This window comes from Onychomys torridus, chromosome 23 (genome assembly GCF_903995425.1).
Source record: "Onychomys torridus chromosome 23, mOncTor1.1, whole genome shotgun sequence".
Lineage (NCBI taxonomy): Eukaryota > Metazoa > Chordata > Mammalia > Rodentia > Cricetidae > Onychomys > Onychomys torridus.
This window is the reverse complement of record NC_050465.1, coordinates 1,833,918-1,849,422: the sequence shown is the minus strand read 5'-3', so window position 1 is coordinate 1,849,422 and position 15,505 is coordinate 1,833,918. Positions and strand designations below refer to the sequence as shown.

Sequence of the window (15,505 nt, the reverse complement as noted above, 5' to 3'; positions counted from 1 at the left end):
ACCTCTGAGCCATCTCTCCAGCCCCCCTCCTTTTTTTGAGGTAGGGTCTCAAGTAGTCCAGATTGGCCTCCAACTTACTACGCAGCTGAGGTTGCCCTTGAACTGCTGATCCTCCTGCATCTACCTCTCCTGTGCTGTGATTACAGACATGGACCACAACACCTGGCTTCCTTTTCTAATTTTAATTGAGCAACAAATCAGACAGGAGTCTGGGGGTGGCTAGGTTTCAGGAAAGCTGCACACTTCAGGTCAGGTTTGAGTGGTAGTTACTTTTATTGTTGTTTGATGGTTGTAACAACAAAGGGTTTGTTATCATTTACAGATGAAATAAATGCACTGTTCCTCACCCCCCCCCAAAAAAAAGAGAGAGAGAGAGAGAGAGAGAGAGAGAGAGGAGAAAGAGGAAGGAGAGAGAGAGAGAGAGAGAGAGAGAGAGAGAGAGAGAGAGAAGGAAAAAGAAAAATGCCCCCATAGGCTGGCCGGTAGGCATGTCTGTAGGGCACTTTATCGATTAATGATTGATGTGGGAGGGCCCAGTCTACTGTGGGTGGTACCAACCCTGGGCAGGTGGTCCTGAAGAAAGCAGGCTGAGCAAGCCCTGAGGAACAAGCCAGTAAGCAGTGCTCCCCCATGGCCTCTGCATCAGTTCCTGCCTTGAATCCTGTCCTGATTTCCTGATGATGGAATACAAGCTGTAAGACAAAATAAACCCTTTCCTTTTGAGCTGCTTCTGGTTGTGATGTTTTATCACAGCAACTGAAACCCTAACTAAGACACAAAGGGACAGGAGTCAGAAGAGTACACCCCATCACTCCCTAGACTGAGCCAAACTCAGCAACCTTAAGCCTCTTCTCCTGCCTTGCTCATGAAACCACAATTAGGCTCTTACCTGTGCTTCCCTACTCTTCCTTTGCCTCGAGCCCCATCCTGCATGGTTCCCTGTGTCATGGCATGTCCCTACCTCTTGAGTACCAAGAGGACAAAACAAGTCTTCTTTATCTTTTTCTTTTTGGAGACACGGTCTCATGTAGTTGACGCTGGCATTAAACTCACTGTGTGGCTGGGATCGTAGGTGTGGGCCTCCATGATACGCAGTGCGCACTTGAAAGCACTCCACCAAATGTGCTACATCCCCAGCCTACAGAACCACCGTTCAGCAGTGTGTGTCTCCAGAGTTATAGCCTTCCACAACCTCATATTTTTCTATTAACATGTAGAATGTTAAATCCTTGGAGGCCACATCCATACCAAGGCTTTTCTGTGGTGTCCATGTTTCCTCCAAAGCCAGGAGATGATGAGCTGCAGAAACACATACTACATGTGGCTGCTGCACAGCTCAGAATGGTGGGTTAGAAACAGTAATGACGCTAATGAGGTGAATGGCTAGCAAATACCAAGAGCTTAAGATACCCAGGTGTAGATGGCGTTTTCTTTGGGCCGCCCACTCACAAAAAAAATGGCATGGAGACTTATCATTAATCATGAAAGCTCAGCCTATAGGTTAGGCTTGTTCCACTAGCCCTTATAACTTTAACCCACTTCTTTTAATGTATGTTCCTTTATGTGGTTCGGTTACCTTTAATCTGTACTGCCCATCCTGCTTCTTCTCCATCTGGCTGGGGACTCCACCTTTCTTCTTCCCAGAGCTCTCTCTGTCCAGAAGTCCCTGCTACACCTCCTGCCCAGCTATTGGCTGTTCAGCTTTTTTTTTTTTTTTTTTTTTTGGGGGGGGGCGGTTCAAGACAAGGTTTCTCTGTGTAACAGTCCTGGCTGTCCTGGAACTCATTTTGTAGATCAGGCTGTCCTCAAACTCATAAAGATCTGCCTGCCTCCCAAGTGCTGGGATCAAAGGTGTACGCCACCACCACCGGCTTAGCTTTTTATTAAACCAATCACAGTGACACATCTTCAGATAGTGTAAAGGAATATTCCACAACACCCAGGCACCACCCTGAATGCTTTGCCAACCCCCATCCATTACTGAAGTCTGTGCCTACAGGAAGATCATAAAAACCACCCCAGCCTGGCCTTGCTTTGGATGCTACCTATGGGTTGTGTGTTGATGAAATATATCTAAAGAGGACAATGTAAGTTTTTCTGTAACTAATGATCTCAGGAGGGTCAGCCACAGCCCTACCCACTGGTCCACCCTTCTTCCCCGCCCCAGTACAGCCCCCTTTCCTCAGGAGGATGTGCTCACACCCCCAGGCCAGCAGGAGAGTGGGGATGGCGAGACACACACAGAGAGAGATGTAAACTAACTGGTTTCCCAAACAAGAGGCAACATTGGAGGTGGTGTGTAAAGGTGGGAACAAAACTTGGAGTGCTGTGGATGATTGATTGATAAAGAAAACACTGATTGGCCAGTGGCCAGTAGGAAGTATAGGTGGGACTAGCAGAGAGGAGAATTGAGAGAACAGGAAGGCGGACAGGAAGAGATGCCAGCCTGCCACCCAGGGAGCATCATGTAAAGGCAGGAGGTAAAGCCACAGGACACATGTCGACACACAGATGAACAGAAATGGGCTGAGTATAAGAGTAAGAGCTAGACAATGGCAGGCCTGAGCTAATGGCCAAGCAGTTTAAATAACATAAGCGTCTGTATGTTTATTTTATAAGAGGGTTACGGGACTGCTAGGGCTTGGCGGGACCCAGAGAGAAAACTCTAGCTACATTCGAGTGTTGTTGAATTGACAAAGCCTAAAATTCTTATTACAATCCCATCTCTGGTGCCTCCATATCTGGCAAGATAGGATGAAGGGCTCTATATTCCCTAAGAGAAGAATGGCTCATTATTAGGTCTGCAGGAAAGCGCTCAGACTGCAGGATGGATGGAGTGGAGCTGGTCCCCAAGCAAAACCTGGTGGAGGGAGAACAGAACACTATGGCAGGAGATATGGAGGCCAAGAGCATTGAGCATGCTAGGTTCCTCTTCAGAGGGACCACCAAAGAGTTGATGTCTGACTTCGTCCAGGGGAAAATGTCCCAGAGTGCCACCTGTGTTCAAGTCCCTTCAGGCTGTGGCTGGGAAAGGAAAGAGGGACTCAAAGATGATAAAACTTCTGCTCTGGCAGGGGGATCTCTGTGAGTTCAAGGCCAGCCTGGTCTACAGAGCAAGATCCAGGACAGGCTCCAAAGCTACACAGAGAAACCCTGTCTCAAAAAAACAAAACAAACAAACAAACAAAAAAAGGATGTCAGATCCTGTGACAGATAGTTGTGAGCTACCATGTGGGTGCTAAGACTTGAACCTGGATCCTCTGGAAAAACAGCCAGTCCTTTTACCCCCTGAGCCATCTCTCCAGCCCTCCAATCTCCTGTCTCTTAGCAATGCTAGGATTACAGATGAACACCATTAAAAAAAACCAAAAAACAAAATACCTTCTGCTCTGTCTGAAGCTGCACTGTCGCTACCCCAGTTGTCCAAGACGCATTAAATAGACTCATGTGGGCAGCTGTCCCTTGACAGTTTTACTGTCTCCTTGCCTCAGTTCTTCATCCTTACCATTTATTTTCCCATGAGAATCTTTTTTTCCCGAGACTCCCACTCACCTCCCGTGTGTCCTTGGCTGTCCTGGAACTCGCTCTGTGGACCAGGCTGGCTTTGAACTCATAGAGTTCTACCTGCTTCTGCCTCTCGAGTGCTGGGATTAAAGGCATGCAACACCACTGCCTGGCTTTATTTAATTCTGATTTAACCTCACTGGGTAAATTGTGTGAGGCTCCAAACTATACCACTAATACAACCACTAATACAGAGCCGTACATCTGCATTTGCTCACATTTGAACTGTCTATTTCCAGAGGTTTTGGGGTGTGAGAGGTGACTCGGCAGTGACACTGTCACACTGAAGAACAGCACACGGGACCTCACAACCACGGAGAGGAAGCACACAGCCCAGCTTTACCACTGCTCAGTTCAAACCCCCAAGTCCTTCAGGAGTGAGTGTGGGTGGGAGTGCTGATTTACGGGAGCGGGATTTATCTAAAGATTGCAGGGGAAGTTGCAAAATAAAAATGAAACATCAGGAGCTGGAGAGATGCTTAGCAGTTAAGAGCACTTGTTGCTCTCGCAGAGGATGGGGGTTCAGTTCCCAGTTCCCCATCTACATGGTGGCTCACAGCCACCCAGAACTAGAGCTCCAGGGGCTCTGACACCCTTCTCTGAACATCTTGGGCATCAGGTATGCACGAGGTACACATACACACATGGAGACAAGACATTCATGCACACAAAACAGATAATCTAAAAATAATTTATACTGGAAATTATGGGCAGGAGAGCCCATACATAGTGTGGAGTTTAGTGTGGAGCGTTTACTGCACAGGCAGACCCAAGATTCACCCAGAACACACTGGGTGGAACATGTTTGTAATCCTAGCCCTGGGTTATGGAGACAGGGATCCCATAGGGTTCACTGGCATCAGTCTGGCCTAATCAGGTGAGCCCCAGGTTTCAGTGAGAGATCTATCCTACATGTTCCAGTGCACACACACATATACCCCACAAACGAGAGAAAAAAAGAAAAAGAAAAAGAAAGAAAAGAAACCACTGAAAATATAATGAAAGATACCTTTATCTGGTTTTATTTACTTTTTGTTTATTTATTTTGAAACAGGAACTCATTGTATATTTCTGGCTGACCTGGAACTCACTGTGGAGGCCAGGTTGGTCTCAAACTCACAGAGATCTGCTTGCCTCTGCCTTCTGAGTGCTGGAATTATGAGCCTGGCCTCTTCCAGATTTCTATGAATGTCAATAACTTACCTATTGTAACTTTAGGCAACAGAAGATATTTTAACAGTATCATATAATTATAGTTATAATATCAGTTAAAATAGAGTACAATTTGGAAAACAATTATTCAGAATCAACAACAAAAGGAATGAAATATCTAAACTAAATGTCCTGAACTCTTTAAAAATAAAAAAAAAGTTCAGCCTGGCGGTGGTGGCGCATGCCTTTGATCCCAGCATGGGAGGCAGAGGCAGGTGAAATCTCTGAATTTGAGGCCAGCCTGGTCTACAGAGCGAGTTCCAGTACAGTCAGGACTACACAGAGAAACCCTGTCTCAAACAAACAAACAAAAACAAAAGTGAAAAAATCCAAAATTTACTTATTTTTTAACTTCTCAAACTAAACTGAATTTTAAAAGTCCCTGAGCTGTCTGATGGACATACAGGATCTCTGTACTGTTTTCCTGTGCATCTAAAGTTGCTGAAGCTCGCAAAAAGTTTTAAAAACCCAGACACTGAAGAACAACCATGGCCGAGAGGCACCCAGAAGACCCTGGCTACAGAAACAAGCACCTCACGAGATGACTGAACAGCTCAGCACTGATGGCAGGAGAGGACATGGTGGCCATGACAGCAGCCTGCGAACCAAAGACCAAGGTGCAGACAGCAGCACTGGACCCACAGTCTATAGCATGGTGTTTGGACTGGCTGTTCTGAAGAACGTTCAGGGTCAACAGTGACTGATTATCACTGACCTTTAACCCTTGGCAACCAATCTCAGGTGAAATACTTAAAGTCCTGTCTGCACCTGTTGGCGCTCCCATGGTGAATCCTGGGACAACCGGACTTCTGACATTTGCACAGAGGGGCGGCAGCAGCCATGGGTGACACCGCTGACAGCAAGGAGGGGAGGAAGATACACAGGCGTGTCGGTCACTCTGTCTCTAGGAGACACCGCCCGGAGAGAGTACAGCACAGAAGAGAAGAAGCTTTATCCTGGTTTCAGTCCACAGGGGTGCACACACAGAGGAGACAATGAGAGAGAGGGAGGGCCTCACAGCCCTGAACATCAGGTCCCTTAGTTCCCTGAACTAGGTCCACTTCGTAGGAGAGACTTTTAAAAAACATTCTAGTCAATGGGACAAAGAAGAAATCGCAAAGACAACTAGAAAATGCTTGGAGACAAATAAATCAAACACATGCAGAAGGAGTGCGCAGAGGGAAACACACAGCTGTAACTATTCAGAGCAAAGGACCAAGTCAATAACCTAACTTGATACTGTAGGAACCAGAAAGAAGAAAAGCATGTTACAAATGTTAACAGAAGGGAGGAGAAAACAAAAATCAGAAAGGGATGGAGAAAATGGAAAAGCAACACAGAAAACCAACAAAACAAAACAACACAACAGGCTATGGAACAGGCGAAGAAGGCTGATAAAGCCTTTGGCAGAAACCAACAAGAGAAGCCTGCTGTTATTAAAGGGACGTCACTCCTGAACCTACAGAAACAACAGGGGCCTAAGGCAATGGTGTGAGCAAACACCTCAACCAATGAGATAACTTAAGAAGAAATGAAAAAAATTCTAAAACCCACAAATTACAGTGCTGTCTTTTTTTATTTTTTTATTTTTTTTGAGCCGAGGACCGAACCCAGGGCCTTGCACTTGCTAGGCAAGCGCTCTACCACTGAGCTAAATCTCCGACCCGAGTGCTGTCTTAAGAAGAAATATAAAAGCTCAAATAAATTCTTAAAAAAAAAAAAAAAAGAAAGAAATTTGCACAAAACCAAAATATAAAGGGGTTCAACAGCACATACCAACAAACTCTGCACCTAGGAGGCAGAGGCAACAGAATGAAAATTCAAGGTCATCCTCAGGTAAATACAAAGTTTAAGGCCAGCCTGGGTTACATAAGATCCTGTCTAAAAGTGAAAACAAACAAAAAATCAATCTGGTGAAATCTACTAACATATATCTGACCTAGCAAGCAGGAGCCCACATAAATGAAAGCTCCAACAAATGAGATGGTTATGTTTTCTCTAGTACTGCTTAAAGTAGCGAAGTCTGGACAACCGTACACCCATCACCCTGAGAAACATCAGTTCGCTGCACTGATGACTCAGAAGGATTTCCAGAGAATATTAACAAAAGGCAAAGGCCACACTGTGCATATGTACATGTCTGAGTATTTATATTAGATCGCTATCTGAAAGACAATGACCAAAACACAGACAGGAGCATATACACATGTCTGTCTGTGTGCATCTCCCCCAAGCCCACATACACCTGGGTAGCCGCCTGTTTTCCTGGGACGGGGCGAGGCAGAGAACCAGGCACATGCGTGTGTGGTCTCATCCCTGCTCTGTGCCTTCCGTCAGCCTACTGCACTCCTCTCCACCCCAGGCTTTTCTTGAACCAGCCTCTGTGTTCCAGGATTTTAGGACCCCCCCCCCCCACTCCCCCCCCCACTCCCCCCCCCTCCCCCGCAGCATTTCCCACTTCCTTCCCTCTATGGACTGTAAGCGCTTGTTTATCTCCCTTCGCCTGCTGCTCGTCTTGTGTCTACCAGCGTCTGACTAGCGCCCAGGGTTGTGGCTCAGGGCTGCTTTGTCGTCTCATACCCCACGGCCACTATTGTTCGCCGACTAGCTCCATGCACTTGGTATGTGCCTGCTCATCTGTGGGAATGGAACAGTAGCAGCCACAGGGCAGGATGCAGGTGGGGACAGGAGACATGCAGAACAGACACTGCCACGTGGTCATGCCACAGGATCACCCCATCTCCTCTACGGAGGTGGTGGAAACCACAGATATTCTCATGGAATCCTTTTTTAAATCCCTTCTCTATTTCCTAGAACACGGTTACTTCAAGGTCCTTAAATATTTGTGGAATATATAATGAAGAATAGATAGGACAGGAAGAAACTGTGGGTCACTTCCATGGATCCTACAAGTCAATGTGCATGGCTGACTGCTCCTGGCACAAAAACCTATTTTGCTAAGAGGCAGAGACTATTTGCCTTAAAGTCAATTTCTCCAATAGTACAGGAAGGCATTTTCTCTCCACTTAAAGCTGTGTGTAAACTGACTCACAAGCCTCAGCTGAGGCTGAGGACACTAGAACCGCACTTCTGGCCCTCGGGATTTTTACCAGCCTTTGAGTAACATACGCTCATGTTAATCATAAAAATAAAGCACATGAGATAACACGGCTCTTCAAAGTTCTAGATAGGAGCATCTGAACCCTTGCCTGGACACTGATTGGTATTTGAATTCTCTTGAATGCATTTCTAAGCTTATCTAATGCTGCTTTTACTTTCATTAGAGACAGGGTCTCATGTACCCCAGGCCACCATTAAACTCACTATGTTATCAAGGAGGAGGGTCTGGAACTTCTGATCTGCTGTCTCTACCTCCTGAGTGCATAGCACCAAGCACGGTTTCTATGGTGCTGAGGATTGAACCCAGGGCTCTGTGTGTTAGGCAAACATTCCACCAACTGATCTACATGTCTAGCCCCTATGAAGCAATTTAGAAGATAATGGGAGTCAGGCAATGGTGGTGCACACCTTTAATCCCTGCACTCAGGAGGCAGAGGCAGGCGGATCTCCGTGAATTCGAGGCCAGCCTGGTCTAGGTATGTAGAGAAACCCCATCTCAAAAACAAAAACAAAAAGACAATGAGAACACTGTCTCTTGAGGCCCTCCTCTCCCGACCTTGACTGTCCAGTCTCATGTCTGTCAGCAGCCATGGGTAGCTATGTTTAGTTTTTCCCCATCTTAAACCAAACCAAAACGGCCCTTCAGCCCTCCCCGTTTCCTGCATATGTCCGGCACTGTGTGACGAGTAGAATACACTGAGCACTGCCATTTTCTGTGCCCTGCTTGCTCTTCAGTTTACTGTAGTATGGTCTTGCCCCACTAACCCAATACCCCAAACTGTGCATGACCTCAGGCCTACCACATCCACTGTCCTGTTTTGACAGTCTGCAGTCTGGAGCCCTGTTGATCAAGACCTCTCTCAGCCTCCCACCCACACTTCCTCATTCCTCTCCCCTAATGTCAATAAGAAGGGTGTAGCTTTCCACACCTTTCTGCTACATGGGCACATAAGTGTATCTATAACTCACAGGCGTGTAGATTCATATGTTTGCTTTGCTTTAAGAACTGTTCACATTAACTTTATGATTTTTTTTGAGACAAGGTATCGCTATGTAGCCCATGTTGGCTTTGAACTCAACATCTCCCTGCCTCAGCTTCCTTCCTTCCTTCCGGAGGGCTAGCACCACCACACCCTACTATGCTTGCTCTCTTCACAGTGTCCCAGATGGTCTGCAAGTCAGAAGACATATTGCTAGCGCTGTAATTTTTAATTTTTAGTTATAAATGGGTAGATATTCAACATAATTGAGTTTTTCCACAATTAGATGGACAGTTTCATTTTTAGACATTAGGAAGAAAAACTAGATTTTGCATCTGAGTCCCCTTAAAGGCTTGCAGTGAGGCAGAATGCTGGGAACGCAGACATCGGCTCAGTGGAAGGCAAGGGCAGCATAACTCATGTGGTGCCCAGGCACTCTGCAGAGCACATCACTGTGTAGATGCCCCAAAACAGTGCAAGTGACTTGAGCCTTTGCATTGGGTCCAAATATCCAATTAAAAAAACCTCTTGCACTGCTAAGTGAGACTCGACTCTGATGTGCTGACAATACATCTGTCTTCTGCGGGCTGTCACTGTGAAAGGCGACCACAGCCCTGTCGCTCAAGCAGTTCTTGACATCTAACTTGAGCATCTGCCAATTTTAGTCAACAGTTAGAAAGGCAATGCCTGGCCTTGGTGCAAGCAGACACAGCGGACTGTCCACAACAGTTCACTGAGAGGGTCACAGAGGAGAGAGGCCCAGGACCTGCTGGCTCCTCCACTCATCGGTGTCGATTCTGACCCTGTCCTTTTATTGTCCCTACAAAACCTCCTTTAGGAAACTTCTGGGAAGCCTAGTTACTGTGACAAATGTTTTCAAATCCACCCTTAGCCCTGGTTGGCTTTTGTCAACTTGACACAAACTAGAGTTATCTTCAAAAAGGAGCCTTAGCTGGGAAGATGCTTCCCTCAGCTTGGCCTGCAGGCAAGTTTGGAGCAGTTTTTTTGATTGATGACTGAAGTGGAAGGGTCTAGCCCAATGTGAGTGGTGCTGTCTCTGGGCAAGTGGTCCCAGAGTGGATAAAAAACAAACCGAGCAAGCCATGAGGAGCAAGCCAGTAAGCAGCACTCCTCCATGGCTTCTGCATCAGCTCCTGCCTCCAGAATCCTGCTTGGAGTTCCTACCCTGACACCCTTGATCATGCACTGTGAAGTGGAAGCATAAACCGGATGAGCCCTCTCCTCCACAGTTGTGTTTGGTTTCCATTTGTCACAGCAGCAGAAGGCCTGACCTAAGACACTGCTGTGGAGAAGCAGCAGATCCAGAGAACTCAGTCCATGTGTGTTCCGTAGCTGACTGCCGCACTGCCACAGGGAAATGTGCACAAGTTGAATCCCCATGATTAACCAGCACACCTGGACCAAATGAATCCCTATTATAACAGCAAACTAAAGGATTAGTGGCAAAACAATTGAACAAACCAAGCATGGTGACCACCTGAGCACTTGGGAAGCCAGGGCAAGAGGAGACAAGACCAAGGCCAGCCTTGGCTACAGCATAAGACTCTGGTCTCTAGACAATATAAAAAACAAATCATCAAAGAACCAGAGAAACCCCACAGTCCCCACAGATGACACAGGAAGAGGAAGAGCAGAACTTGAGAGGAGCCTTTTTTGGACAAGGTGACCGAAAGTTAATGGGATGAAATGCCTAACTCAGAACTACTGGAGCACATAGGCAGCACTTTACCACGGGTGCCAGCAGCTGGGCTCTAACCTAGGGTGGCAGCAACAGCCTTGAATGCAGGTGCCTACGTTTGTTTAGTTTCCAGAGAAGAACAACTTTCATGGTTTTAAATATTTGAAACGACATGAAAATTATATAGTCTTCTAACTTTTAGTGTCAACAAATAGTTTTCAGGGAATACAGCAGGTTTCCCAACAGCCACTGTGTGTTAAAGGGCAGAATTGGGTGGTTCAAACCGAGACCACGTGGCCTTCCCAGCCTGACCACACTGTGAACCTTCCCCTTTACAGAAGGTCTGCTGACTCCGCTAAGCCAAGTTTTACCACAGCAGCTTTCCTTGTGGTAGGGCTGGTCTCTGTCCCCTATGGAGAGGATGGTGGCTAGATCTGGGGCTCCTTTGCCGCATCGGGCAGGAGAAGCAAGAGTGTCCACTGGCGCCACCTGGAGCCCAGAAAAGTAATGGCAGGTAGGGAACTGGGCTGTTGGAGAAGTTAGTTTTACCAGGCAGATCCTAAATTAACTATGGCCTCACTGATGCCTCTGAGGAACACAAATTTGGCTTTTACCAAACACTTTAAACTGACAGAGGCAGAACCAAGACTACAAATCCATCTTTCCACATCCATGTATGGGGGGGATGCTCCCCAAAGAGAAGATGCTTTCGGTGTTCACATCTGTACTAACTGCTCCCCACGTACAGAACAAAGAAAAGTCATGTTGCCACCACAAAAAATGATAGGATAACATGTCTGTCCTTTCCAGGTCTGAAGGGAAAGCCACACAGAAGTTTATCATCTCAGTTGCTGCCTGAAGCCTCCAAGTTACTGTCCTCTACAACACCTCACCAAAACCCTGAGGACCAGGGGGCAGATTTGTCACAGCCAGCACACCTACACCAAGAGAATGAAAATAGGACAGTGAAGTGGTTGGTTCTGCCAGCTACAAACCAAACCAAACCAGGACCCCTTGTCCAGAGCATCTCATCATGAGCCTCTGCACCCTCATTCCTGTCGCCAAGGAGACAGGCAAGGGCTCACAGTCCTTCAGAGCAAAAACTCACAGAGAAGAACTATTGTTTTTTACCTTCTCCTAGAAGCTGGAGGAGGTACGGTGCAGCACCTGTGAGGTGTGCAGGTGTCATGGGGTCCATCCGTGTTCATGGCCCAGTCTAAACTGGGCTTAGATGTATGTTGAGTCAAAGGCCACAGGAGTACTATCCTGAGACTTCAGAGCCCAGAGAGGATGGGAAAGAAACTTTAGCTCCCTGGGAGCCCAGCTTCTGACCAACCGAAGTCCAGGCTGGAACACTGGAAGATGCCAGCCACCTGGAGAGAGGTTGTGGAGGATGAGGGTAGCCACATGAGACCTCACGTGAGGGTACAGAACCGCCCGACACCGAGTCTCCGCTAACCCCGAACTGCAAAGGCACAGGGAAGGAAGGACGACTTCTGCCTAAGTGTTCGAGACACAGAAGGGACACTGAGGAGTATGGCAGAGCTTTCTGTGTTGTCCCAAGAGCCTTCAACTTACTTCATCATCTTCATCTTCATCATCATCGGATTCAAGAACGCCATCCAGTAAATCTTCTGCAAAGAAAAAAATTAATCAGAAAAACCGTAAGGCTTGGCCCTCGTCACTGAATGTCAACCAGTGAGCATCATATAGAGAGCCATGCTGCTGACCACAAGCCCAACACCCTGACAGCTTCCGAGCAGGACCCCTGAGCAGCCCTGAGAGCGCCTGATCCCCCCCTCGCCCTCCTCACCACTCACTACACCCATTTGCTCTCGGCCATCACTACCACAGCCGTTTCAGTCACAGCTTGTTAGCATTCTCAGCAACTCCAACCCACTGTTTTTACCGGAACTCATCCCTCCTTACTCTTACCAACACAAAACTGGAGGGCTGCAGGACAGGCAAAGGAACTAGTGCTTACTCTAGGGAGGCTGTTAGCTTCTGCAACAGGTACTACTTCATTCAGTCCTCATGACAGCTGTGTTGATCATCAGTCCAACCTGCTGCGTTCCACTTCCTAAGCCCTTTGCTCTAACTTGAAGACGATGTAGGTTTGGGAAAGGAGCTGACATGAGGTTACCCTTCAGATGAGCATTATGGGAGCTGGGAGGGGAGAGATACGGCGAGACAGACCCACCATAGGGGTCACGACCAGGCCTTGAAGGAGGAGATTAGGAGAGAGAGAGCGCTTATACTAGAGGTGCCAGGATGGGGTCTTGAAGGGAGAGAAGAGCCCTCCCTTCAAAACGGGAGGAGCTGTATTAGGAGAGGCTGCTGCCGTGACAGAGTGCCTGGGCCTGAACAAGGAGGGTTTCTGATTCAGAGCTTCTGGGGAGGGGGGAGGGCTGGCAGGAAGTGCCACACCATGTGATTTATGGCCTAGCCTAAAGCAAAGGGGAACATGGGCGTCAGGCTAGGTAGAAGCATAAATTTACCACGCAGCAGCCGCAAGGGAGTGAGGCTGGGCTTGTCTTTCCCACCAAGGCCGCGGTTTGAACAGCCAGAGCAGTGGGCCTGTCAGTTCTTTGTTGGGCGTGGGAGGGGACACAGCCTGATTTCTTCCTAGCTGCCTCATCTGGTCTCTTAGGTCAGACAAGCCTAAAGTGGCCGGTCCATGCTATAACGCCCATGCCTTTTCCACAGGGTGGGGCAGGGGTAGCAGCTCCCAAGTTCCTGAAGGCTGAGACTCATCTAGAGTTTACACAGATGCACAAGTCCACAGCACTTGGAATCAGAGGAGCCACTCCTCACCTGACCAATGGGGGTCACACTGCTTACTTCCTGGGGCTGGGAAAGGAGGAAGGGAAGAGCTGGGAGGATCTCACAGCACACCAGAACTAAGGGTCTGGACCAGGTACATAGCAGACAACATATGAGTGACTTCCTCTGTCCCTCAGCACTGCCCTTGTGGAGAACCCCAATTCTGAACTAAGAGATGCTGCTCAGGAGATGAGAAAAGCTCACTTCTAGGTGTGGCTCTTAGGACTGAGAGCCAACAAACCTCTAGGCAGTCTGGAGAAGTGGGTAGGAGACACTTTAAATGGGGGCAGTCTTATTTCACAGGCCGAATTTCTGAGTGAAAAAGAGAAAGCGAGCTGGGTGTGGTGATGCACACCTTTAATCCCAGCACTCAGGAGGCAGAGGCAGGTGAGTCTCTGTGAGTTCAAGGCCAACCTGGGCTGCAAAGCAGACAAACAGGGCTGTTATACATAAAAACCTTGTCTCCAAAAAAAAAAAAGAAAGGAAGGAAGGAAGGAAGGAAGGAAGGAAGGAAGGAAGGAAGGAAGAGAAAGAAAGAGAGAAAGAAAGAGAGAGGGAGAGAGAGAGAGAGAGAGAGAGAGAGAGAGAGAGAGAGAGGGAGGAAGAGGAAGTGGGCTGAGCACAGCAGTCCTCTCTAGACTCCAACCTCAGCGCTCCCGGCTGCAGACGCAATGGGGCGGCTCCCTCAAGCTCGTGCTGCTGTGATGGACTGGTCCTTCAACTCTGAGCCAAGAGACCCTCCCTCCTTACATGCTTCCATCACGTAGCTCACCACAGCAACACACAGTAACAAGACACTGACAGAAACTGAGTAGAGGACCTGCCCTGGACATGTGGCCCCATTCAAAGGCTGGGGACCCAGGCAGGGTCAGAGTGAGTGAAAGCCAGCCAGGTGTGCGGACTCCATTCTTCTGGAGCAGAGGTGTCTGCGGCTGCTCTAGCCTCCTCAGCCTTTCGGTGTGGACCCCCAGCAACAGCTCCAGGAGGCTTCCAGGCCTCTAGCCTTGGACTGGGGTCTTCTCGTTCTGAGCAGGATTCCAGATTCTTGGACTGAGCAACTCCCAGGTTCTCTGCTTCTATAGCCGGTGGACAATCACAGCAGGACAATGTAGCCTCCAATTGTGCAAGCCAAGCTAATGAATCTTCTTTTGTAACACACACACACACACACACACACACACACTTTCCATGGGTTCTGTTCCTTGAGAGAACTCTAGGAGATCTTGTCCCACCCACTCTTCTGGATCGTAACCCCCTGAAGGCAGAGGACTTAACTAACTTCTCCCTATGTCCTTACTGCACCTTCCCCATTAGATTTTTATCCCCTGAAAGCAAGACATGAAGGTCGAGAAAGCCTGGGAGAAGAGAGAACGGAGACCACACTTGGAGAGACTGCCGACCACGGACAAAGGGCAGACAAACGACACACAGCAAGCAGCCATGCTGACACCCCTCATTCTGAGGGGAGGTCGATGCTGACTTTCCCGGTCCAGAGCCAGCAGGACCCAGAAGCTCGTCCTTCACTGGGTCTCACACTGCCACACCCTCCTGACCAGCACCATGGTCTCAATGCTGGCTGTCCAGACAGTGCTCTGCTCTGCATTTGCCTGTGCTTTAATCATCTAACTCTCTCTGCTCGTGGGCAGCACACTCCAGTCCACCGTGAGGACATGACTTTAAAAATGGCATATGTTCACAAGTGTAAAAGCCCCACAGTTAGACACTCTTTACTTTGACTTCCCAGTCCAGTTCCCAATCCCCAACCCTATAATCTCTTAACTTGTTGGCTCAGACATCCTTACTAGGCAGAACCCTCCAGGCCTATGAACTGGAGTCCCTACAGGCCTTAGTTCTCCTCCTGGGACAACCATGTCCTCACTGTTCCTGAGCTGGTGCACGCCTTACAAGGGCACTCCCTTGGTAACTAACACAACCTGAAGGTGGGGTCCTGCTCTGCCTTGCTCCTGCCCAGGATATTGGCTGACCTTTCTCTAAGATGAGCTAGGATCCACTGGCTCCCCTCATGGAGCTGGAGTTGTGGCCTGGGCCTCAGCCAGGGGACAAAGCTCCCTACTGTTGTTGGCTGCACAGTCTGCATGCTTCTGTA

At 48.2% G+C, this 15,505-nt stretch overlaps 1 protein-coding gene across 4 annotated transcripts in view; it reads right to left on the bottom strand.

Moving 5' to 3' along the window:
• The window catches only part of Armc9 (armadillo repeat containing 9), a 143,404-nt gene that overhangs the window by 58,711 nt on the left and 69,188 nt on the right, over window positions 1-15,505 (bottom strand). For 3 of the 4 annotated variants that reach the window (XM_036173451.1, XM_036173452.1, XM_036173454.1), the window contains exon 19: window positions 12,154-12,209. In XM_036173451.1, the coding sequence (XP_036029344.1) occupies window positions 12,154-12,209 (56 nt within the window). Of the gene's footprint in view, window positions 1-12,153; window positions 12,210-13,975; window positions 14,475-15,505 lie in introns of those variants that run through there. The other variant, XM_036173455.1, reaches the window with a different exon arrangement.